Source organism: Phoenix dactylifera, chromosome 9, assembly GCF_051530095.1.
Source record: "Phoenix dactylifera cultivar Ajwa chromosome 9, Ajwa_hap1_PhDact_Kaust_v1.1, whole genome shotgun sequence".
Lineage (NCBI taxonomy): Eukaryota > Viridiplantae > Streptophyta > Magnoliopsida > Arecales > Arecaceae > Phoenix > Phoenix dactylifera.
The window spans coordinates 28,457,693-28,474,961 of NC_143198.1; the positions used below are offsets into that span (position 1 = coordinate 28,457,693).

At 38.3% G+C, this 17,269-nt stretch overlaps 1 protein-coding gene across 30 annotated transcripts in view; it reads right to left on the minus strand.

Moving 5' to 3' along the window:
• TPC1 (two-pore channel 1) overlaps positions 1 to 17,269 on the minus strand; it is a 49,650-nt gene that overhangs the window by 8,574 nt on the left and 23,807 nt on the right. For all 30 annotated transcript variants that reach the window (XR_604464.6, XR_016396531.1, XR_015968986.2 and 27 more), the window contains 5 exons: positions 14,787 to 14,894; positions 13,132 to 13,195; positions 9,156 to 9,324; positions 2,924 to 2,988; positions 2,670 to 2,760 (listed from right to left, as the gene is read on the minus strand). Coding sequence is in view for 23 of the 30 variants with exons in the window: in XM_008794874.6 (XP_008793096.3) it covers positions 2,670 to 2,760; positions 2,924 to 2,988; positions 9,156 to 9,324; positions 13,132 to 13,195; positions 14,787 to 14,894 (497 nt within the window). In the remaining 7 variants the exon portion in view is untranslated. The remainder of the gene's footprint in view (positions 1 to 2,669; positions 2,761 to 2,923; positions 2,989 to 9,155; positions 9,325 to 13,131; positions 13,196 to 14,786; positions 14,895 to 17,269) is intronic.

The window sequence follows — 17,269 nt, forward strand, 5'->3', positions numbered from 1 at the left end:
CTCTCCCTCCTTATCCCAATATATGTAGATCCCAACTTAATATCAGCAACGTAAGTAATGGCACCAGCACCTGCTACAAATAAGGCAGTCTACCCAGAACAAGAACAAAGCGGTTTAGGAAGATCCTTTCAAAACTTGTTAGGTGGTATGTAATGAATGAAGTCTCAGTCATAACCAATTCATACAAGCTGAGATGATCTGAAACTCATTAAACTTTCGGTTTTAGTCAGTTCTGATTGGATCATTTGGCTTAGCAGCTTCAACCGGAACTTTCTCAAAACAGGCTTTTATCACAATCAAGGGGACTGATACGGACTTTCTATAATTTTACAGAACCCTAGGAGACTAATGAATTGTTGAGGCGTCACTCACTTGTTCCTTTTGAAGGTAACCTAAAATTTATGCACAAAATGCACTTCGTCAATTATATGTATAGTAAACTAAGAAATACTTTTCTCTTATTCCAGTGGAATGATTGGTCTACTTACAGGAGGGGTGATAGTCCGCATCTAACATCGATTTCAGTTAAGATTTTGAGAAAGTATGCTCTTCCCAGTGTGAGAGAAATTGAACCACTTTCTTCCCCATCCATGTGAAGACTAGATTGAAATTGAAAAGCTACAAGGCTAGTCTTTTGCAAAGAAACTTGCACAAGAAGACAAGTTGATGGATGATATGGGAATAGATTAATTTAATTAAATGGATTAGAGAAAAAAGAAGAGTTGATGAATGATAGAGATAGGTGGTTGGCTAAGGCACTAGAAGAGGAGATAACCTAAGCTATAAGTAGTATGATACCACATTTCAGAAACCACCAAATGAGACATTATGACCAGAACCAGACCATTTTGGCACGAACTGGCACTGTACCAGCATGCACCGGCCATACCAATCCCATGGTACTATATGGGTCGGTACTGTTCCGACGGAAAACAATATGGGATTTGGCATTTAAATTTTTCAAACAGTATGGGATACATACAAACATACTGATGATTTTTAAATTTTTCAAATATCGGTACCTTACCAGAAATTATTTTATAAACGTATACTTTTGATGTCGCTTTCACCAACCATCCTCATACCCATCAGTTTTCCCATCAATGTTCTGAACTTCTGATAATGATGATGTTGATGATCACCATTATTTGCATGACCGACCTTACAATAATATGTGGTATTAAACATGTAAATGTAAATTGGTATATACATGCGATATATTAAATGCATGTAGCCTCAATACACAAATGATCCTATATAAGCCAAAATACAATTAAATCTATGTCAAATAACTCAATTTGATTGTAAGAATGCTAGGGCAACCTAGCGACGGGCAGTGGTACCAATCATCCACAACCTCATGCTTGATCACATGGAGGATGATTACGTGGATGATATCTTTGTTAAATCCAGAACCTCTAAGCCCCATTTAGATTGCCACTCAGGGCAAAACCATCGAAAATTGTCGAAACTGCTGAAATCTATATGCTACCCAAGGGGATGAAAACCAGAACCAAAATGGTCTAAAATGCCTTGTTGAGAAAGGGTGCAACTCCTGATTTCCAACTTCATACTACACCATCAAACACTGAATGCCAGGTCTGGACACTGACACCAACATCAAATTTTGTAAGGCACCGATTGCTACCCCCCTTCATTAACGGACATTGCATCTGCCTCACTTTTCTCCTAACCCTTCTATCAGATTTGACCATTGACTCTCTATCTCCCTTTTCCCGATCATAGATCTAGCCACAGGTGCTCGCTCCCCCCTTCCCAGATTTGCATCATAAGTTGAACATTTTTCCTAAAACTCCAATTGATTGTCCCATCCTATCCATCTATAAGCAAATCATATTCTGTTGCTAGACACCTAGCACGGACTATAGGAACGTGACTGGCTGACTCGTATTTAACTTCACATAATAGATGTAAGCAGACCAGGAAATTGCACAATTTCCTCAGAGTAACAGTCTGTCTGTTTGTATGTATGTATTAATTAACGTATGATTAATATAATTTAAGATGGGGAGCCTAACCACCAAAATTTATTAGACTCACATGGCCATATATGCACAAGCAAGGTTCGCTGTACCGATCGGTACCGGTCGGTACCAAGCGTACCATACCCGTACCGATGGGTACCGGTACCGGTACACCAATGTCGGTACGCTTGGCGTACCGCATACCGTACCGTACCGACACTCGGTACGCCTATACTAGTGCGGCACCGGTACGGGGTTCGGTACCGGTACGGCGAACCTTGTGCACAAGGATGCAACTAGCCCTAAATTTCTATACTTTAACTCAGAGTTCGAGAGATTACTGCTATTAGTTCTTTAACAGACCATACAATTTCTTATTTTCTCATGAAGATTAAATTGCATCACTACTAAAAAACAGAGATTGCCTTTTAGTAATTTGAAGAGATTTTAGTGTAGAAAATGTGAATCAGCTGATCCACTTGATAACAATCAAGCCTATCCAGACAAAAGCAAAATCAAGCACCAAAGGGCCAAAAAGCACCTTTCTATATTTGGTGAATAACTAAATAAGTATAAACCAAATCCCAAAGTAATGCAAAGATTTACTTTTCTACAACTGAAACCATAAAATTAAAGCATACAAGAGGTTTTTTCAGTAAATGAAAGCCATAAATGTTTTATTACCTGCATCCAGACTTGCCAATTTCCCATCACTAACAAATTGAATAGTGTAACCATTCCATTTGGGTAGTCATTAAAATTAAAAAGAACATAGCTAAATTCATTAAGGAGAATCATCAATTATCTAAATAAATCTTCCTAATATAACTAAATATCATGTAATAGATCAATTATATGCCAATTCTAGTACAAAGTCATGCAAGCAAAAGACTCAATGTAAACCAGTGTGCAATGTGAGATATTCATCCTAAGGATACTCCTCCGCAAAAAGATCAGTTGCTTCCAAATTCGGGTTTCCAAAGTTTACAATCCCACCAAACAGCTGAAAATTAAAAACAACTATGAGCAACATTTCTAAATTAAATAATAATCAGGAAACAAAACTATGAAATTTACAATCAGAAATGTTGCAATCAAACTATATTCACCTTAATATAATAATACATTTATTTGTTAAAAGTTGAAAGCAATAAAAATAAATAAATTAGCACCTCCGCAAGCAGCTATAGTATAACCAAGTAAATCATAACTAAGAAAGTCTTGTTTTTTTCTTATAAGCTCATATTTGCATTTTCAAGAGTTATTGAACATATTTGACGTGGTGCTTTTGTTGCTTCTATGTTCTAGCACGACTGATGAATACCAAATTGTACATCCTTACTTCTTAGGAATCTAAGAGTGTATTAACAAAAATGTCATAAAAAGGCTTTGTATTTGTTTACATTTAAGCATCAGAAGTGACCCAATTACAGGGCATAACACGACCATTCTATGGAGGGGTACCGCCCGTGATAACACAAAGCCGACAATCATAATTTGTATACAAATCCATCTCAAACAGTATATCACAAAAGGATCCAAATTCATAACCCATTAAATAATTGAATAAATGCTAGTTCAAAGCGACTAAATCCAAATTTAAATACCAAAATCCATAACCTCAAAATTCAGAAATTCACCAACTACAAATTCATAGACAGTTAAAGAACTAAAATTCTACTACAAAATTGCCAAGCTTGCTAGCACGAATACTAAGCTTGTACCATTCTTCATTCCTAGTAACCCTATTCGTCTGAAAAAAATAAAACAAAATAAAGAAATATGACCTACATAGCTCAGCAAGTAAAACTTACACCCCCTTATTGGATCAAGTATAAATTTTTCTATGAATAATGCATCATTTAAAGATAAAACAAAAACTTAAAAACTAAAGGATTTCATGCATGCATAAATCATCAATATTTCATAGACATGGTTCCAAGTATATATTGCAAATAAAATCATAAAGCATTATTTAGTTATATCATAGTTCAAAGCATTGCTTACTGATATTCATGCTAAGGTCATCCTATACCTATTGACACAACTTGTGCTTGTAATACAAAGTATCATGTTTTGTATGCCAAATTTATACCCACCTCCAGAGCCTGTGTACCGATGAAACTAGTTCCGGATATCAATGTTTCCCAATTCTAGGGTCATACATAGCTATCTGAGAGTCTTGAAAATATTTATACTTTTTCTTAAAAATAAGTAGATGGAAAACCACTAAATATCATGATAAGATTTGTACTCCATAACATGCTATTTTTACTAAAACATTCATGGAACAATTTTTTCATAACAAAGCATCATTTTTATAATATGTATGCCAAATCGGTATCGAAATCCGTGCCAGTCGGCTACCAGTTCGGTATGAGATAAACCGAGCATTTCACCCCAGTTCAATAGACTGTGATTCAATTCTTTTAAAGAGAAGGCTCGAACTAGTTCAAACCAATGTGAACCGAGCGATTCGCACCGGTTCAACGCTGAACCACTCAGTATGGGACAATTCAGAGCGATTCAGGATAGTTCAAAGCGGTTCAAGGCAATTCATATGGGATTTTGAAATTTAGGGCCGAACCAACCCGGTTCCGCACCAGTTCGATTCGATACACGATGAACCAGACGATTTGGCCCAGTTCGGCATGCCTTAATATATGTTGATCCTTCATTTTAAAAAAAATGATATCATCAATGACAAACCATATACATGAAAAATATATAATAGTTTAAAATTGATAAGGAGCAAGGTTCTCTCTTGGTACCAGACTCTATACGAGTGCCACACTAGTACAGTATTGATACGGTATGGTACACTCGGTACGCCATCCGTACCGAGTGTCGATACGCCATCCGTATCGGATATCGGTACCGAATCGGTACGGTACAGTATGCCCTGTACCGTCCGATTCGGGCCGGTATAGCGTACCTTAAGATTAAGGAGTGTAAAATCTACCTACCTCTTTCATTTTCAACCTTCAAAATTCACTAGGCAAATCGGCTAAAATAATTTTAAAACATTACAAGCAATTAATTCCTATTCAATAATTTTAATATTATTAATATAACAAGAAAAAGGGAATGGTTGGCCCAGTGACGACGTTCGGCGACTCCAGGTAGGTTAGGTCTAAGTGACTCGATCTATTAATTATGAAGCACGGACTAGATCAAGGCCAAGATCATTTAACCAGGATCATCAATAGTGGTTTTCAGAGACACTCAACAGGAGTTAAGGTAATAGGTCTGAAAGCCTGCCCGACCACCAAGGCAACTCAGGGCCTCTTTGCGGGGTCTCGGGTCCATAGGATAGGAAGATGGGACTCTATACTAAGATTCATGGATCTTCTTAGACAGAGGAGAAGAGAGAAAGAAGAGAGAGAAACAAGAGAGAAAGAAATCCTAGAAGAGGAAGGGTTCGTTAGGGTCTATGGACTAGGTGGAGAGAGAAACATAGATGAAAATTTATTACTCTTTTCTTTTAGCAACATAGAGAAAGAGCTCTCGTTGCCATTCCCAAGGAAGAAAAAGAGGAAGAGGAGAAAGGAAGGGATGGTGGTGGTGGTCTGGCGAGGTAGCAGCAGGCAGCAATGGCGAGCAACGGAGAGTGGCCAGCAACGGCAACTGGCTACCAAGAGGCATGAAAATCAGCCCAAAACAAGGCTGAATAGGGGACCCTTTGCTCGATCGTTCTTGAGTCCCAACCCGCTTACTGGCGGTTGGGGCCCCAAAGTAGGCCAAAGGCCAATGCAAGGGAGAGGTCGAGGCCCTCGGTAATGAATGTTGGCAGAGGAGACAGTTTAAAAAAGGAAGAAAAAAAGAGAACAATGTCGAAATAGGGGAGTGGGCCTCAGCTTGATCTTCGATATTTTCTCGACAAAATTCGACCAACAACGACTCAATAAAGAATGGAGAAGGTCGGAGATGAAGATAAAGAGGGTTTGGAGGCTTCGTACCTCGTCTCCAACGAGTTTTCATAGCCAGCACAGTGAAAACTGATGATTGATTGTGATCTTGTCAACAACTCGACTATCAATGCACGTGCCATGATCGATCTTTCTTAGGTGCTAGCAATGCTAGCACAACATACGGACCAGTGGACTAGCCCTTTCTTCATGAACTCTTTCACTTGACGCTAAAGTTCTTCATGCTCCTTGGGACTCATACAGTAAGCAGGCTTGTTGGGAAAGATGGCACCAAGTACAAGACCGATGATGCAGTGTCAGATATCGTGCATAGGAGGCAGTCCACTGGGATCTCATCAAGCATAACATCAACAAACTCTTCGAGGAGTAATTTGATCACCCTAGGAAGCTTCGTAGACTCCTTGTTCTCTTCCAACACGACCAGGGCATACGCAATAGTACTCTTTAGGAGTTCAGACTTGGAGGCAAAGGTGTTGGTCTCCGATGAGGACTCGGGTGATGATCCATCTTCAAGGGTACTAGGATGATCTTCACACCACCCTTCTGAAAGGTGTAAGTATTCTTGAAACTATCATGAATAGCTCTACAATCATACTGCCATGAACGTCCTAACAAAATATAACATGCATCCATAGGAATAACATCGCACCACGCCTCAACTTGATATCGTTTTTTATAGAGAATTGGATCACTTGTTACCTTTATCTCGTTGCCTTAGCCGCGACAACTTGTAGAAACAAGATGACCTTCGATAGGCAATGTCAGCTTGTCGGCCATTAGCATTACAACGACATTCTAACATTTGCCTCTATCTATGATGACATTACATGCCTTGCCATGCGAGGCACATTTTATATGGAAGATGTGGCGCAACCAATCTTCTTCATCAACTCCCACGATCATATTCAAGCTACGATAGACCACCAAGGCTTCACTTTGATCGGCATGTACTAGCTCTTCCTCGCTCGGACCATCCTCGCCGCACTTGACTAATTAATCTTCTTCCTCCTCTTTTATGCACAACTTTTCTTCCACCAAAGAGAAGCTTCTATTTGGGCAGTTGGCTGCAATATGCTCAAACCGCTGACACTTATAACACTTACAAGGGTTGGAGACGATAGTGTTGGAACGACTAGAGTTGCTGAGGAGACGATAGTGTTGGAACGGCTAGAGTTATTGAGGATGCTTTTGTCCTTCTGAGACGGTTAGGAGGTGCTGGCTTTGGAGAGTGCCGATGTTTTTGACACAAAACTTCCCCAACCTTTAATTGATCTTAATTGTTGCTTCTCAACCTTTGTTACCAATCATATCACGTAATTCAACATCCAACAAGGTTGAAGGTGCACTGCTTGCTCAATTTCAAGCTTCAATCCTCCAAGATATCGCGCTATAGTTTGCTCTTCGGGCTTCCTAATGTCACACCTCATAAGGAGTTGCTCGAATTCCATTGTGCACTCATTTAATATCAAAAATTTTTCAAGTATACTGATTTGTCATGTTGCCAAAGATTGTGGAGCTTAAGAAGCTTATTCTGAAGATAATCTTCAAGAAGGAACTTAGATTTATGCTTACAACGCAACTTACCCCACGTTCGGATCTTGCCACATCCTTCATGCTCATGTTGTCGCTTCAAATTTTTCCACCAAGTTGATGCGTATTTTTTAAGCTTGATGGCGACTAGCTTCATGCGTCGATTATCATGAACTTAATCGTTCAACGGTGTAGAGCAAATCAACAAAAGCATCCATCAAAGTCGTCTATTTTGATATCGAAGTCATGATGGTTGTGATATGGTCTTTGTTCACATTGGTGCCAAGTATCTTTTTCACTCGATGAAGACACTTCCTATTGTAAAACAAATTGAAATCTTCCACTTCTTCAATGGAACACTTCCTTTGACCATCAAAGGGATCTATCATGGTAATGATTAGAACCCTGGAGATGTCGGCATTCACGTTGCTCTTACCATTGATAAGGCCGCTAATTTTCTTATCAAAGTTGTTCAAGCTGACGATGCAATCATCTAATTTGATGTCTCACAAATCTTGCACACATTCAACACGCTCTTCAATGCTATGACGATAGAGCATTTTGGAGCCGTGCTCTGATACCGACATTAGAGGTGTTAAACTTCGGCTGAAAACTCGAAGGAGTAAAGCTATGTCGATGCAACCGATTATGGCGAGATAGAAACCCTACTATAGCACGTACGACACAAAGTGTTAGAACAAGTGGATGGTAGTTGGAACAGGACCAGAAATGGAACACTCTTTTCTAAGGCCAAAAACACCATCTCAACTGGCCACACCAAGGATACAACTCTCACACGCTCACTCGCAAACCCTAGAAATCCATCAAAAGGGAGAAGAGTAGAGAGAAAACAAAGAAAGGATATTTCCCACAATAGAATCTCCACTAATCCAATGAAAATATTTATTAGTACAAGAATATTCTTTTTTTCATCCTTCCAGTGTGAGATTCCAAGTCCTATTCTAACTCAAAGAATCCTAACTACTAACTTTTCTAATAACATCAAAAGTTTTCAAAAACAATTCACAAAAATTCAAGCTTCCTAGAATTAACTAACATCAAACTCTCCTAACTAGACAAAACTCATGTTGGATTCCAAGATCTGTGCATACGGGACCCAAGAACCGCAACCCGTGCGGCCGGGGCTTGCGACCCATGCGGCCGGGGTTCATGATCCGTGCGGTGTCATGTGCATCCTAGGCACTCCAATGTCACTCTCTCTCTCCCCCTTGAAGGGGGTGGGGGGATCCAAGGTAAATTATCTAGACCTTGGGGATGTACCACCCAAGGCTTTAGCCCAAAACCTCCCCAACAATAGGAGGGGTTTAACCACTAGGTACCCAAAAAGTCCTTAACAGGCTACTTTGTAACATATAAGCCATCAAAAATTATATAGATGTCAATATGGTCAAATCCTAAAAAATATGAACTGCTACATGACTAGTTAATTTGCTTCTGCAGGGTGACTTGCACTTCTAACTCCTTTTATGTTATTGTCATTTCTCAGCTATCATATTATTTTGTTTCCATGATACCAGCACAGATCTCAATTTAAGTATCCCAAAAGATGCAAAATCAACTGATGATTGCTACAACTTTGACAAATATGCTTTTACTTAAACCAGGCATAATGGTTTAATGATAGTCTCTTTCCATAGGTGTATCTGTACTATCATTGCAAGATTAGTTTAGTATGATTAGAATAACATACCTGTACACCAAGGGAACAATAAATACATAGAAGACAAAATATGATCCCAAGATATGGCATCAAACTTGGAATTAATGTTAAGAATGTTGCCACAAATGCTCTATAGCGTCGAATATGCAACAACAGCCTAATCAAGCGCAACATCCTTGCAATTAAAAGATAACGAATCCTGTTGCCACAAAAAAAAGAAAATAATCAATAAATTGTGATTGTATGATAAATAGAGTAAAATAATCACCCTTTGACCCCATCTCCCCTATAAAAATAGCTTGCTGACTCATTGGGTTTGTTAAAGCCACATTAGATGTCATGCCACCAGTGCCCAATATGGAGATGACAGAGAAAGCAAGGATGTTACAAACAGAATACTCACCATCATCATTGTGAAGAAAGGCATTTTTGGCATCTTTCTATAAGAAGGCCATACACAATTAACAATAATTAGAAGCATTGCATGCAGTGATTACATTCACTATCTCTAAATAAGTTATATGCTCTCCCTGATCAGCATACAACTTTAAGCTCGCCTCCACAGGTGTCTCTACTGCTTAACAATATAGGAGCCATGTATCAAAGAAGGACAAGAGTATACATAATGAATTATATAACCACACTTTCTAGAATGAGGAACTTCAATCCCCTGAAAATAGTGAAGCTGTCTGAAATCTTTTCAAATTGATTCTCTTCTAGTTAGAACTATTTCAGAACCATGGTTCAAGTGCTGGCCCGTGCTGGGCTAGTGCCAGCACACAGCATTGGATCAGTACCAACTACCAAGTACCAAGAAAGCAGATAAGGTAAGTATTGAGCAGTACCAACCTGCACTGGCTCATGTTGAATAAAACTTTAAGGGCTCTGAAGTCCCTTTTTATGTTCCAGCATGACACATGCCATCTCAGCCACTAGCTGGCATGCACTGTGCCAGCAGCATTTAAGTCCCTTTCCAGACCACCTATCTCTGTTTGATCATTTCCAGTAAGAACAAGATGATCAACCTAAAGAATAAGAACAATTATACCTCAACAGGTACTCTTAATAATTGGCACAAAATTTAACTTGACTTCTTGAAACCAAAGTCAAATAGAGTTTGACGAAGCACATGGAGTCCGCTCCAATCCATAAATGGAATTCTTCAATAGACAAACAATTTCTATAGGACCGAAGGCTAAAGGGCAGATCCACTAAAACCTCTTTATGCAGATATTCTATACAAGAAGAAATTTTTCGCATCAAGCTGAAATAAAGGCCAGCCAAGTTTAATTCAACTGAATTCACCATTATCACTGAGTTAAGCTTGGCTGATGGTGAGAAGACTCGGCACCCCACTCCATACATCTGGGTATAGGCCTTAAACGTAAACCAAGGTTCGTACTTTTAAATAGAGCCATTTGGCTCATACTTGATTGTATATAACTAGCAGCACTCAACAGCACATACTCCCGTAACAGTACCAATTCTCAAATTCCATTTTTTGTGAAGTGCTTCCATCTCATTCATCATATTCTTTTAACAATCAAGATTTGAGAAAGCTTCCCAAAGAGTCGAGCAGATATAAGATAAAATGAAAAAAGCAGCGGACTTGAAATTACGAGAAAGGGAATCAGATGAAATAAACAAGAGCCACATCATACAAGAATAATCGAATGAGCCACATCATACAAGGATAATCATCAGCGGCTCAGCGCCCTTCCATCACCTTCGCTATTGGTCCTCCAAAGAGATGATATGTTTTCCAAAGGTGTGGATGACATTGGAACTAATCCTGGCCAGAATTTAATTTCACTGGAATTCTTTTTGCTGCATGTGCCAAATCAAATTCGTTACTGAGAGGCATTTAACTTCCACACATCCTTATTCAGTTGCTACAGTATTAATATCTGTCGATGTATTCTATGCCAATGGTGTGCCACCTTGCCATTGGCACAATACATACCATGTTATGGCCTGCCAGCGCAGCACTAGCATGGCCTGTAAGTGTTGTACGATGCAAGCCTAGTGCTTGGCATGCATTGGCATGGCTACATGCCAAGCACTGGCATACAATTGGTATGGTATCACTGCCACGTGCCACTAAGGCAGTGGTATGACACTTTCTCATGCCTCATCACAAGTGCCAAACAGCACTTTAATCCACAGTTCACAAAGGCTCTTTCTGCCTTATTGAGTTAACGAAATTTTCTAAGACAGTACATAAGAGAATATCACATTGTTGAAAAGGATACTCCTAACTTGAGAGGTTTCTTCATTCAATTAAAAAAATTTACTATGTATAAAATTTGGATGTTCCTTCAACTGTCCATGTTTCCTTTAACAGTGTGGAAAAGCTTGACAAATTTTGGCCATTGGAGATAGTTCCATTCATTTTGATATGCTGACCAGATTATTACGCACAGAGAAGGAATTATTTTGTCCACTACTTATCATTTCTATGTCAAAACAAAGGTAAATTGTTCTCACACTAGCAACAAAACAATGGTACCTGGATTGGAGAGAAGCAAGATATCTCCCATTCCAGTACAAGAGCAGGAATAGATCTCTATATGATTTTAAAAATGATATAGCAAAGCCCAACATTTTCCTTAAAGGAAAAGGGATAAATACAAGGTTTGATCCCTAGTCCCTACACACAAGACACAACCACCTCCTCTTGACCGAGAACATCTTATGGTCAAATGTGTATAAAAGCATTGATATGTGCATCTAACCACAACCCCTGCCGCCCGCCCCCACCTCCCAAAAACAAAAGTGATGAAACTACCAATATATTGCAGCAAACCATGAAGATAGGTTCCCTTGTCTAGTCAGAATCTTTAAAATTTTTAAAATGACTGTTACATTTCTAAGGAGAGGCATGAGGATGACTTTTGAGTCCAACTAGAAGAAGAGAGAAACAGACATGAAAAGGAAGAACATGGAAATGGATAAAAAAGCAGAATAGGAGGGTATGCAGTATGCACAGTCACAATTCTTCAGAACTGTTCTCCTTCAACTTCATGCTCTTATTCTCCATGCCCACCTTTTGGAAGGGTGAAGACAGAGAACCCTCATGTTTGTACAAATTTCAATGTAAAAATAGTGCGGCATCCTGCATATATCATATGGATTCCCTAATGAGATTTTATATTCATTCTAACACTTGCTCCTCCAGTTTCAACTTGCTTCCTCTAGACCTCTTAGTTCAAAAAATTCTTATTTACTATCTAAAGAAATCTTTTTTCATTAACAAACTCTTTTATCATCATAGCCGTAACCAGTCTACCTTTCTCTCATCAATCCCAAATCCGTAAAAGTGATGGATCTAGGATGTAGAGTACGCGATCGTTATGCCCTTGTCAAGAAGTAGTTCCAAATAAAGTTTGCCGTACCGAACCAGTACGCAATCTTGTACCATACCAACACTCAGTATGCCTCGTTGTCTCATATTGTACCGTATACCGACATTGTAATAGGGTGGAACCGATACAAGTCCAGTACTGAGATGGAAAACCTTGGTTCCAAAAGTTATCAACTCACCAATCATGACATGTTTGCCTACTCTAAATAACACCAGTAACTTGGGAAATGGGAATACATAAGATATTACTCAGCAAGTCCTTCGTATGACCATTTCAATTCTTTTCTCCCCCCACCCAAAAAAAAAAAAAAAAAAATCTTTTTATAATAAAATAAATGAACTGGTTTCCCTTTAAAGTTCGACAATTTTGTTCAGAAGACCTTAGTCTCTTCCATTACTAGCTTACTTTGGTGATGAATATGTTTTTCAATGATGGCTCTTGTTATTGCACACAAATCTAAGAGCTGCAGAATGACTGGATAACCACCACTTACTGAATTAGCATGGGACGAATAATCTAATTTATTTGGTCAACTAATTGTACATGGAGTTAGGGATACCATTTGTATTAATCTAATGCATCTCACTCATTTATATAATAAAGATTATACTTGAGTTACCATGGAGTGAGAAAAACATTACCACTCTCCATTTGAAAGAAAAGGAAGCTGATTTGGGAAGAAAAAGGTCAGACTCTCTCCAATAACTGCAACATGAATTACATCCATCAACGTAGTTCATCAATCAAATACCAGAACTGTACATAAATATTTGAGCATGATGTTTGATGAAAAAACAATGAATGAAAAGATTAAAGCAGCAACAAGTATAATGTAACATTATGCATACCTCCAGAAACATGCACTGAACAGAGATTACAATGCATAACATTTCTCTAAAGGAATGCACTAGCTTAGTTAAGCACATTGCTACAATAATTAGATTCAAAAACCTACAAGTAAATACACTCAAAGTTATTTATACAGTCACTAAGTTAAAGGAGAACAATCGATCCCTCATATTCTCCTGCATTAAGATGCTTTTGCACGATGTAAACACAGAAGTTTGAGGGTTCAAATCATGCTATATGATTTGTATATATTCGTTTCCTAAGAAAATTCACACAACAAATTTCAAAACTCAAAAGAGTCATCCATAGGCAACTGACAGATCCTCCCTCCCCTGAAAAAACAAGAGAGGAGAGAGGATTACTAATGAATGACAAGTTGATAGGATTATGATGGTACACAAGTACATGCAATGATCAGTGAAGATTTTAAATTGAAGAGGGATTTAGATCTAATCATTGACAGGTTTTAGTGAATATGTAAATGAAGATGAGACCACGATTCCATTTGATGGACAAAATATACAACAAAGTAATCACTTTCATTATTTAGGATCTATGATACAAAATAATGGAGATATAGATGAAAACATATGTTATAGAATTAGAGCTAGTTGGATGAAGCATGGAGGTGCTTCTAGGAAATGTGATTGATGCATATATGTGATTTAAAGGAAAATTTTGAAGAATACCAATAGGGCCTAAAATGTTGTATGGCTTGGAACGTTGAATCATAAAAAAAGATCCAAGAAAACAAGTGTCACAGAAACAAGAGTATTGAGATGTGTGGTAGAAGATGAAAGGATGATGTGACAAATGAATACATATTAGAGATTCCAGGAGTTGCACAAACTAAGGACAAAGAGATGGAGAATAGAATAAGATAGTATGGGGATGTACAACAAAGATCTGAAGGGATCCAGCAAGAATAGGTCCTTTAATTTAAGGATGCAACAAAGGAAGGAGAAGGCCTAAGGTTACATGGATGGAGGCTATGACAGGATATCCAAAATGCTCAAATTGCCATTAGAGGTAGTTCAAATATTCAACAAATAAGAATGCATAGAGGCGACCACATTAGTTGGGACAAGATTGGTGGTTACGATCATGGTCTCAAATTTCAGTGGGATGTCCTGAGGGACACTGGGATAGGGTACTATCTCAAGTGTCGGGATAGGACCGCCCGCCATTGTCCTAGAGTCCCAATCGGCACATCTTGGGGCATTTCCTATCCCAAGTTTCGGGATGGTGGCACATCCTGTTCCATAGGCAAACTGTGACGGCCCTATCCCAGAGATTTAAAACCTAATAATAGTAAAAAAAATATGTAAATTGATCTGATGCACAGGAGCAAGTTTTTAATTGCATGCACAACAAAAACAGTCCTTGGTACCTTTAAAAAAAATAAAGAAATAGTAATATTTGATATGCCAAGTCAGTTTGAGCTTACCTATTATCCATGTGATCACAAAATCAAACTGATTTTGGCCTTCCAACCAGTAAGCACCAAATCCAAATGAAAATATTTTCAAAGCCATCTCTAACACATAAATCCACCCTATAGGATATTAAAGATTTAATTAGTGTCCAACATAGACATGATTGAAATATTGCATGGCAAATATGTGAAATTATATAACTATAGAATTGAAAAGCCAACTTCAAAATTTGTTTTTTTTAATTCTTCTGAAAAAGAACCTATGGTCAATGCAAACAAAATACTCTATAAGATTGAGATGATATGTAGATAATCTGCACTAAATGAACATGAATAACAAAACAATCAATATCCTAGACCCGTTGATAGAAATATACTCCATCAATAAAAGCAGAATGTAAATCAAATAATGAGTAAAATTTCATAATTTAGTTAAAAACTAAAAACAATTTCGGTTTGTGTTATGTATTAATTCTTATCTAGCATGTATCATAAAGAAAATGTGATTTACTCAGCACATAAAGCATTTGTAGCAGTTTAATTGTAAAAAGATATAAATAGCATTACATGATGTGAAAGAAACACAATATGAAGTTATATCATAGCTACTAATATTTATTTATTTCATCTTGCAAATTGAAAAAATAATTCCGTTAGAATTCTATTACGCAATTTTGGAGGAAATCAGCATTAGATTTATGGCCTACATGCCTGATTTATAAACCAGTTTCTTCGGAATCTTCATGAAGCAAATGATTTGTTTTGGATAACCTTATTTACCATAATGCTCTGCTACATGTCCACACCTCAACTTTAAAGGCTAAATAACAACCAAGCTACTTAGAAGTTTTCACATAAAAAATAAATATAGTCGTGAATTGATCAAATATCTTTATTTTGAAAAGATAGGAGGTGTCATTAGTGAGTCTGTTAGAAGAATTAAGATGGGAAACAATTGAAAAAACCAAGAACAAAAAGGTATTATTTTTATGCAGAACGTACAATACCCAAAGAAAATCTCTGTGAAGAGAGGAAAAGGAAGATGTTATAGAATTGTCCAGGAACTCCACCAATATAATGTGATTTATCATTCTATCTTCATTATCAATGTCACTCACTTTATTGCTAGATATTATGCAAAAATGTGTTCTTCAAAAGATCCATAATAAAACCCAGAAACAGGGTGTTAGGCATGGCTAGATATTGGAACTGAAAATGGGTTAGGCATCACCTATTTAAATCATTTTTTAGAATATTTTACTTGATAAGGTGTTTTTTAATTTTTAATTATTTTTTAATATTTTTATTTTGGCTCAGCATGCAGGCCGGCATGGAACAGCATGTGCCATGATGACCACTCACCAATGTGCCCTATGCCAGCAGCAGTTATATCCCTGCCTAGAGGATTTGCAAAATTTTTAAAGTTCAAAAGGTAACTACACCACCACGTGTCAAATTACAGAAGTTTTCAAGTAAATACAAGTAAAATTTGCTCAGGAGGTCCTTTAACAGTTGATTTTTACATACTGGACATATAAAACTAAGAAAGAAAGGTAAACAACATAGCAATGAAGGAACATGAATACTTTTTGAAAAACTAAGGATTTTGCCACCTCAGTCCTAACTGAAATGCAGACTTCTTTGGGGCTTATTTGGGTAGTTAGGACATACACCGCATTAGATGGGGTTCAGATTTTCAGATCTTTTTAATCAACCCAAAAAAATACAGATACAAATCCATAAAAAAAATACAAAGTACTCTTCTTAGTAGAGGACCAATGGACAACATATGGTGGTGGGGGAGGGTCGGACTATGGAGAGGGAGGGGCACACGCAAGCATACGCAAGAGAGGGGGGTAAGAGGAGGACATAGGGAGGGAGGGGTGGATGGTGGCAGCGAGGGTCGGACTGTGGTGGGGAAGGGATACTAGAGAGAGAGAACATGAGGGGTGGATGGTGATGGGAGAGTGACGGACAGTGGTGACCAGTGAGGGATGGCCACCACATAGAGAGTGGCAGAGAGAGGCGGGGGCCAACAGGTGGATGGCGGTGGGGGATGCTCCGACGATGGTCAAATAGGGTTGCCGTTGAAGGAGAGGAAGGGCGATGGTGATGTCCTCGTTGGAGATGAGGAAACGGCCTCATAGAGGGGTGCCATAGAATAGAAAGGAGGGAGCACAACTTGACAATCACAGGACACAAAAAAAGAGACCTCGAGAGGTCTTTTTAATCATCCATCAGGATCACATGGTTCTGGACAGACGCTGGACCTTTAGATCGGGCATCCTAATACCTGATCAAGTCTAGCACGGGCCATTGGTCTAGGTCCCTCACATTCTTATGGATCCAGGCCTATCCAAATAGTCCCTTACATTAGTTCAGGACAAACTTACCTTGCTCATTGGCATCAGGGGTGGCCTTAAGATTTGTATTCCATGAATCATGATTTGCTACTTTTTTAAGTGAATTGGTTCGTTCTGAGGTAATGCCTGAAA